A 9,701-nucleotide genomic window follows, 5' to 3' on the forward strand; every position below is an offset into this window, starting at 1 on the left:
CAAAGCCATCAGCGGTGGGTGTGATATGCAACAAGACCCTCTCCAATTTCATCCACTTGTATCATTTCAAGAGCTAAAGTATTAATGATACTTAAGCATCCAATACATAATGCAAGCATATAGGTGCCCAGGTTTATCTTTCAACCCTCCAGGATCTTTGGCAATTACCAGTACGAAGTACCATCACACCAGCTGCAGTGCACTCTTCAAACTCAGAGGTAACACAGAAGTACGTACCAACAGGTTCACGTTGGGAGGTACACCGATATATTGTTATTCTGGGATAGCCAGGCCACCTCCAAGGCAGCCTGTGAGCAATAAACTCTGGCACGCATACCAGCAGCCTGGCTACGCACCCCAGCTGCGGACACGCGACCACCTCTTCTGCAAGGCATAAACTCATTGTCTCTGAACTGGGAAGATTTTTTCACGCTCGTTCAGAAGTGTTCTCATGTTTGCAGAAGTGCGAGAGCCTGTTTGGAAGATTTTATTCACTCCCAGACGAGGACGCAACTGCACGTGCTGCGGGGAGGAGTGGAGGGCATTAACCCAGGAATTTCCTTGAAAAGACACGCTGCGGATCCCGCCGTCTCCAGCTTTGCCTTCGGTTATGTCACCAGCTGGCTGGTTTCGAGCTTCCAGCCTCGCACACTGCTCTAGTCCCTGGGGGTCTGCCTGTGCTTGCCTGCTACAGCAATATTTACCAGCATGCCTAGGCTGACTGTTTTGACTACATCTCACCCGAGCAGGGATAGCACCAGAGAAGTGTGCAGAGGACAGGCACCTTCCCCAGTACTAACCATTTTATGCGGTTCTCAAAATTAAATGTGAAAAATGTTTGTGAAAATACTTTCAGCAACATGAAAAACATGCTTTTTTCTAACATCACACCATGTATCCTTGCTTTTCTTGCACTTAAATACAAAGCCTTACACCTAGACCTGAGAATTTTGAACCTTGCACTTTGTAAATAGATGAGTACGCCACAAAACAGTGAATATTGATGCCACACAGGGATTTGCCTAGATTACTCTGAGAAATTTAACGTTTGTTTCAGTAGCAGAGCATTTACATGAAAGAGAGAGCAATCCGGTGAGAGAGGTATTTCACCTGGCCTCTAGGGCTTGGTCCCAGCTCTCCTGCCGGGCAACCGTGGAGGACAAGGACCGTGGAGGCAGGTGTCTCCTTGCCCCAGCCATGCCACTCCTGAACTCCCAGCTTCAGCAGTGAGAACGCACACTTGACTACTTCAGGACCTTCTGCACATCCCTCTGTAACAGCCAGTGCTGCTACAACCGACAGCGAGACCGGACCAGCAAAGTCACTCCTCTACCAACAGGACTCTAAACATTACCTAACATTTATTTTTAAGCATCTGTTTTATTACTGCATTTGCAAAATTGACATTGAATTTTCTCTCTGACATCAATATATATCACTGACCTTCCCTGTATTTAGCAACATATATATGTATAGACTGAACTGATCTGATTCATCCTCTGAAGAAATTCCCACAGTACTGAACTTCTTGACGGGGCTGCCAATTTTTCATTTCTGAAAGCAGCAAAAGTGTTTGCTGCTTTGCAGTATTTTGGTAGACTGGGAGAGGAATACACTGCAAATGAGCATTTTGGAAACCGGTTTATTTAGACATTTCATATTTTCCTTGACCTTGGTAGCTTTGGGACTGTCACCAGTAATCCAGCAGCATTTAAGAACTCTCTACACCTGCAAAGTTGTAATCTGCTGACGCACAAGCAGAGATCCCATCTTTGGGAGCTGACGAATTTCTGATGAATGATGGCATGTAATTGGCTTATGGACTCCAAGCTTGTCTCTTGGCTGGATTAATCCTTCAGACAGTCTCTCACAGTACCGCTAAGTAATGCTTACAGTTAAGCGCAATTTCTCTTCTTCAGCATGTATTTGCATGCACACCTGCGTTTTTTCATGACTAAGGAGGTGCAAGGAGTACATCTACTTCTGCATCTATTTAAAACACCTCAAGCCTCCAATGCAAAACTCACATCATCCAGGCATATCCAGAATGTATGTGTCATAAACTGTACTTACTGTAGTGTATTTTCCCAGCTGGCAGAGTGAGGGGAAGGTTTCCTGGTGAGCTTTTCGGATCTTCTCAGTAAGATCATCCAACTCTGCTGTCATTTCATAGTTTTCTGTGGACTCCTGCTTTGAAGGTTCCTTCTTCTTTTTGTTCCTATCGTTTCTGACAGCTACAGAAAAAGCAGAGACACAGATCACACGTGGTTATTCAGATCACCCCATGTCACACTTGCCACTCTACTTCAAAACAGTGTAGAATGATTTATTTTAAACATCAATTAAGTGGAGATAAAAATGTTACATGAACAGAGAAAACTAACGCAAGCTTAATTACTCAACTGTAAGAATTAAATTTAATGGGATAATGATGAAGCCAAACTTCTGTAGGTGCTTGTTGTGGATGTGCCATCACACTCCTGTAGTATCTACCTTCCAAGAAAGCCTACTGCAACTTCACATGCATTGTAAGTGTCTCAGTAACTTTGTGAGGTGGGATTTTTTCATTGTATCATTACAGCTGTGCATGGTGAATGGCAAAGTCCTCTGCAGTGATGCAGTCGGTATTTCACTGGATGTGAACAACACTAAAGAAAGACAGCAACTGTCTCAAATTTCACGATATGGAAGATAACAAAACCCATAATAATACAAACTCCACCAAGCAAAAGTTATTTAAAGGGAAAGTTAAATTTGAAAACAGCAAATGAAAGAAGATGAAACACGTTAAACTCAAGATCTGAAGATCAAAGGAGAAGCACAAACACTTGAAAGAGTAAAAATGGCAGTGAAGCTATCTAAAGTTGCTTGCCATCTGCTCCTGCGCTCATATCAGCCTTCTACCTTCCCCCGGCCGTGGGGGATTACTGGAAATATGCATTGTGCGGCACTCGTGCTGTAATTGATTTCCCACATATTTGTGTTTTGTAATAAAATATGACAGCTGCTCCATCACCATGCTACTCTTTGTTCTTTTAATGAAAATAGCTTAATTTTACAAAACGTGCCCAGGAGATAAGTCTATGTCCACAGTATTGCCAGTACTTGTGAATTTTATCAAGAGGCTTGTTGTTTGCTAAAGCTAAGGTCTTAAGCGTAACCAGATGCGTAAGGCTTTACAACAAAGCCAAACAAAATCCCCAAAGACTCCCCAAAGACTCTGTGTCAATATTAAACACCCCAAAGACTAAACACTGCTGGACAAATAAAAACCAATCCTAACATTCACTGGTGTTCAAAACCTCATGATATTTAAACCAGTGGCCTGAACTCTGAGGGTGCGGCTGGTGGGTTTGGCACACGTGAGGATGGCTGGGGATGTTGGACAGCCAAAGATCAGCCTATTCTCACTTGTACTGTCCCGCACCAGAAAGCGCATCTATCTGTGCCGTAGGGAGGGAAGCACAGCAAAACAGGCAGATGCCCAGAGCCACCTCCATGCTAGCTCTTTTCAAACCCCATGGGTTCCCCAGGCCCATCTCCATATCTTCTGTGGTGCCTTCCTACACGCCTGTGAACCACAAATGGTCGCAAAGAGCAGACAAATAGTAAATGTTTCAGGAGGAAGAGGAGCTTTTGATCCAGTCTTACCTACACCATCTGTTCAAGAACGAATGACACGCAGTTGGATTCATTTTCCACTGGGTGTCATTTCTGAGAGAAAATTAAGAGTGCCATGGGAAAATGGTGGGTGGGAAAGCAGTAGAGTCAGGGGCATCTACAGAAATAATGTAGTATGTGTAACAGAAAACAAGGGGTAGATGCAGTGACTATTGTTGCTCCTTTATGAGGCCAACAGGCACATACTCCATGTGACGAATGGCTCTGGTTTTCTCACTAAAGGTTTGACTTTGCAACTGAGAGAGCTCTGACCCTGATCCAGCAGGTATTTTAAGGATGAACTTGACTTTAACTATGTGAACAGACCCGCACTGAAGTTAATTATGTGCTTTGCTGGATCAGGGCTGGGACGCTGAGCACCCCACCAGATTAAAGCTTAACCTTGAACACCATCAGTTCTGGTGTCTGGAGTAACAGCGACTCAAAGAAGGCCAAGAAAGGTGGACAGGAAAGGTACCTTCTTGTGAAGGTTCAGTGCTACCAGTGTAGTCAGATTTAGGGGAGGTTTGAACACACCCCACACCCCCCTGCTTTTACAAATATTCCCCTAAAGCCAATGCCCCGATTTGTTCACTGGACCCCAGGGCAGAGTGCATGTAAAGTCTCTTGCATTGAAAAAACGTCCAGGACTGACACATACGTCTCGAGTGCTCCAAACTGCCACTGCACTCCAGAAGTAAATCCTAATCGCCACTGTACTTGGGAGATAAATGAGCTCCTTAGAAAATTATGTAAACTCCTACACAACCACAAAGAGCAATAAGCCTTTGTAATAAAGCTGCATTTACTTATAGCTCTACGAGCCGATTGACAAATTTGCCAAACAGGCGGCCTCAGCAACTACTTATCTCAATAGCTTTGAACTCCTCGTGGAAGACAAACACGTTATTTAGGCCAGGCTTTGGAGCAGCTGCCAAGGGCTCCCACAGACCAGGAGATAACTCCAGCAGGAACCGTGCCACCGCTCCCGTGCTACCCCGGCACAGCTCCCTCTGCAGCTGTACCTGAAGTCCCTTTCCCTCCAAAGGCCACCAGAGACACAGCTGCTGGTGAATCCACACCACCAAACTGGCCCAGCTCTGTCCTCTTTCTTTTCGGGTGCAAATCGCCGACGGGTAGGAAGGGGAGAATTAACACATCCTGAAAACTAAGAACAGTTTTTGTTCACTGTTACCTTTTTTCTACAGTTCCAATAGCCTTTGTAATAATGATAAAACCTGAACAACATCTATCCTCTTGCTTTATGTATACTTTCTGTATTTCCTACATTCGTCTTCGCTAAGGCTGCATCAGACATGGCAGTGTTTCTATATTCCCTGTAAGATAACACAATAAAGTGCTGACATATAACACCCAGGCTCCAAAAATATAAAGAATTTCGATAACATTGAACACTGCTACGCAGATTCAACTACAACTATAACTCAACGCAAAAAAAAGAAAGAAAAAGATTAAGACAACACTATGTTTAAAAGAGTTAAATAAAAACATATAAACACACGCATTTACCCAGTAAATTTAAAAGCCATCACTGCTCCGGGAACAGGAACTGTCACACCACATGTAAGAAGGGTTTTGGATTACAGCTTATGCTTATATTACATAAATCACACCTTTTTGTATGTTGATCTTTACATGCATATGATCACATCAATCCCCAATGCAATTCCACTGCCTTTTAATGATGATACGCCGGTGATGAATCTGTGTCACAGTTAATGCTACAGCAGAAAACTCAGGTTATGAATTTCATTACTTGTGCACTAAATTCTGACTCGATGGCTGCATTATTTAAGAGCTCCCGACAGGGGACAGTATGGAAGCTCTCTTGCCCCGTGAGAAATACTGGAAGTCAAAATACTAAAAAAACAAATAAGGTGTTGGTGGTGGGGGAAGAGGATGAAATGAGGTGTATCTTGGTACGTGAGGAAGCCACATCCGCGCGAGTCTCGGCACTGCTCAGACAGCTGAGCGACGCACGCCCACGCCTGAGCACGTCCGCTCTGATCCATCTTCCCGTGACAGCTTCCCTGTCCCCTCAACACACACGCCAGGACTTGCACTTCCACACCCAGAAACCTCCAGGCAGCCGCGGCAGGGTTCGTAAGCTAGCGAAGGCACTTTCTGTTGCCTTAGCTTTAGGACCAACCCCTACCCTCAAACATTCATTCCCCTAACCTGATGGTAGAGGGGCTGAACATCATCTCTTGTACCATCCAGTCTGTTCTCCTCACCCCAGGTTTGCCACTGCTTTCCTTAGCCTCAGACACATTTTCCCTCTTCTGCTTGAAGTGATGGGCAGGGCAGGAAAGCTGCAGGAGGGAAGGATGCATTTTTCAAGAAAAGCAGGGCCTGCTGTAGGTGAAACTAAGTATAGGAAAGACACAAACAGCTTCTCTCGGAGGACCCCAGCACTCTCATTTAGCAACCACACAGCAATTCTCCTGCTTGAGCGGGATCATTTCAAGCATGTCGTAATGCTGGGAATCGTCCAGTCTTAAACACAAACCCCTCAGGTCCACCAAACTTAGTCACCGCTTGGCCTAAGACGAGCCTGGGATCCAGCCCAAGAGATTTAGGCAATTTCTAGATAATCAGGTAAAATTATGGAATAGCGAGTGTTCGTACTCCGCTTTGTCAAAGGTGGCACAAACCTGCCTAGGGGAGAAGAACCTGCAGCTCGCAACACAGTATTTCCAATTACTTGCATAACCTTTGCTTCCCCAGATGCCCAGAAGACAGTTAGACAGCACCTTTCATATATTATAATGATTAATCAGCTATAAATTAATGACTTGAAACGCTATCATTGCAGTTTTGCCTCTTGGAGATCCCCGTGACCTTTGAAGAGCTTTGTGTACTAGTTAACTGGTTTTATTCCTGTAGCAACAACTACTAGTGTTTCCAGTTAGTTCGCATTCCTGTAACACCACACTTCCCTTGTCATTAAATATTTTGGAAGTTACTCTTTAAGCTAACAAATCTCAAAAGCACCATAAAGAACACAGAGCAAGTCAGTAATTGCACAGCACTGGGTGCAACGTAGGCTTTCAAGAAGACTCCTTTTGTTTGCGAACGCTGATAAGAAGAGAAAGCAGAGGTGAGCTGAGGCAGGACTGCCGCAGACCTGCCAACTCTCCCCTCCGGGCAGAGGCTCGCTCTCCTGCCTGCTCTCCTGCACCTCGGGAAGCCATCTATCCCTTGCCGCACGCCAGGCAGCCTGGGCTGCCCGACACCACAGCCAAATGGTGCCACACACGGGCGGTGGAGTCGATGCTCAGCACTGCACCCAGGGCTTCCAGGAGCACCAAGCTGCTTGCTAGGGTGGAAACCCGCAAGTCTTGCACAGCTCCTTTACACGCTGACTTCTCCAATTCCAGCGGCAGCTGCTAAAAATTTCTAATTCTGGCAGAAGTTAGCAGCTGTGGACAATTTCAGTCAAATATGCAAAACGCTTACCTATTGCCACTGCCAAGTTTGATCCATCAGGACAAATGCCCCACACATACCACGTGTCACCCTTCTCCCTATCACCCTTCAATAAACTGTGCTCATGGTAATGAATGGCAGTCCCTAAGGACGTCTTTCACAACAGTCACCTTGGAAAACCTTGAACTAAGGGAGGCTTAGCACCCCCGATGCTGCTGATGAACGAGGCTCTCCGACCCCATGGACAAAGCCAGCACCCAGCTGCACATCACCCAGGAGCTGGTGGCAGCAGGCAGAGAGATGAGGAACCTCAAGGAAGTTGTTTTGTCCCATCTCCAGCGTAAGAAAAGGAAGAAAATAACCATCTTGAAAGCAACGTGATCACGCTTGACAGACACGCCATCAATTCAGAATGGTAAGACTCCTGTTCACGTTTTAACAGCAATGCAATCGCAAGCCAAACATAGCACTAAAATACGCAGAACACCAGGTAGTTATAAATAGACTGGTTTTCCTAAGTCGTGATTTCCAGATGAAATAATGTTTTCTTTTAGGCAAAACTGCTCAGTCTTTAAAAAGAACAGGAAACTATCTTAAAACAGATTCCCATGCCAAAACTGAGCTTTGACATATGGAGAACGGTTGGAGGCAAAGCACGTTTCAAATACAAAACTCTCGTTTCTACTGGACAAAGCCAATAACAAGTACACAGTCATGTAAGGGGCTTCAAGTACAAAACCGAAACACATTGAAAACTGCGTATTTTGTAGCTGATTCAGAAAAATCAACCATGTCAGCTGTCGGGTACAATTGCCACAAGAAAACATCTCGAATTAAGTGAGATAGTATCTCTCCACAGACACGTATCAAAATTAACAGGGAGCACAGAGAAACAATCATGGAAGAAATTTCATAAGCACCTGGCATGCTATCATTTTTTCCCCAGGCACAGAACGAGCGCATATATTACAGAATTCAAGCCCGCCCCTGGTTTCCTATTGAGAAATAATGTTCAGCTATGGCAAACGCGCCGCGACCAATGCTCCAGCAGCCTCAGTTCAACGACAGGGGAAAACACCACAAACCCAGAGGACATCGTCCTGTAGGCTGCCTTCACGTATGCTGGCTCGTCCAGCCACTGGTGGTGGTTTTTTTTGGTTGTTTGGGTTTTTTTTTTTGGAGGAAGGTGAATCTGAACTCTGCCTTGCAGCTTTGTATTATTCATTACATAATTGCTATGTTTTATTAGAAATATGACCTATTATAACCTTGAATATGGTAACTTAAATGACATTGAAAATTAGATTATTCTGATTATTAGAGAAGTGAGAAAGGTACTAAACATTTGCAAGGCTGATAATCAATCAGTGTATCCATCTGAGTGCAATAAAAATCAATCAGGAGGTAGTGCGTTTAAATCTAATTTTTTAAGCATGACATTTTCTTCTGAGTTTCTTTTTTAAATGTCACCTTCTTCTACAACAGTGATTGATTCTATCCCCAGGGACAGTTAACTCCAACTGTTTTATTCATTGCACTGAGCTCTTGTATCCACAGTCTTTTCTAAATATCAAATTAATGACAACAATAATATTTCCATCAAAATGTGAAATTCAGAAATACACATTCATGGAATCAAAACAGCAAGAAGCACGACAGTACATTTAAATTGGTTCAAATACCAGGGACCTTTTAACTAGCACGCAGTGTATTTTAAATGCAGAAAATGGTGGAATTTTGCGTCCCTCCAGTTCTCTTTTTCCCCCCATAAAAGAGAAGGCCAAGGATTTGCTTGTTTAAAACGTAATTCATTTAGAAATGTTTCAGTAGTGAACAATGAATCACTAGCTATAGGGAGTCCATGAGTAATTACCTATGCCTCCAAAATAACCTTATTAGGCTATTGTAAGTATAGGGGAGACCTTTGATACCTATAGCCTAAGGGTCTCTATTTTTCCATTCATGCACAGGGGATTTATATGGTTATATCCTATTATAACCAACGAAAGCAACACATCTCCTATTTATGTATGAGGATAACTGCAGGGTTAATATATCAAGAACTGAGTTATAAGAACAGGTTTCATTATATGAATGAATGATACAAACGGATGCTCTACAGCTTTATTTAACTGGCCTGAAACTTGATCTGTGGTTTCAAGGATTCCATCAGCCTGAAAATTTTATTTTTGACATGAAATTTGGCACCTGCTATTGTCACATCCCTGAAATATTAGTAGATTGAATGAGCAAAAAAAGAGTTTCTAGTCCCTTGAGGAAAAACAATACTAAATGAACTCAGGCATAGGACCAAAACTGGCAAGTCAATGCAGAACAACAGGCTGAAAAAATACCCCTTGAAGACAGCTGAAAGGTATGGCTTTGGTATTCTTTTTTATTATTTCACTTTACTATCATTTAAGAGAGAAGATTTTTTTTCTCTTTTTGATTTTAAGACATCCAGAAGCAAATACAACAGCTATCAATACTTTGGATATCTAGAACTGCCAATCCAAGACCCGAAACCAGAGCCGAAGGAAAAAAAACTGGTTCTAAAGGTGGATTTGGCTTGAATGTTGCAGAAGGCTCCA

At 43.5% G+C, this 9,701-nt stretch overlaps 1 protein-coding gene across 2 annotated transcripts in view; it reads right to left on the reverse strand.

Annotated features, from left to right (window-relative positions):
• The window catches only part of RARB (retinoic acid receptor, beta), a 214,142-nt gene that overhangs the window by 19,334 nt on the left and 185,107 nt on the right, over nucleotides 1-9,701 (reverse strand). For both annotated transcript variants that reach the window (XM_009324186.1, XM_009324187.1), the window contains one exon: nucleotides 2,074-2,234. In XM_009324186.1, coding sequence (XP_009322461.1) covers nucleotides 2,074-2,234 — 161 coding nt within the window. The remainder of the gene's footprint in view (nucleotides 1-2,073; nucleotides 2,235-9,701) is intronic.

Source organism: Pygoscelis adeliae, unplaced genomic scaffold (assembly GCF_000699105.1).
Source record: "Pygoscelis adeliae isolate BGI_AS28 unplaced genomic scaffold, ASM69910v1 Scaffold25, whole genome shotgun sequence".
Taxonomy (NCBI): domain Eukaryota; kingdom Metazoa; phylum Chordata; class Aves; order Sphenisciformes; family Spheniscidae; genus Pygoscelis; species Pygoscelis adeliae.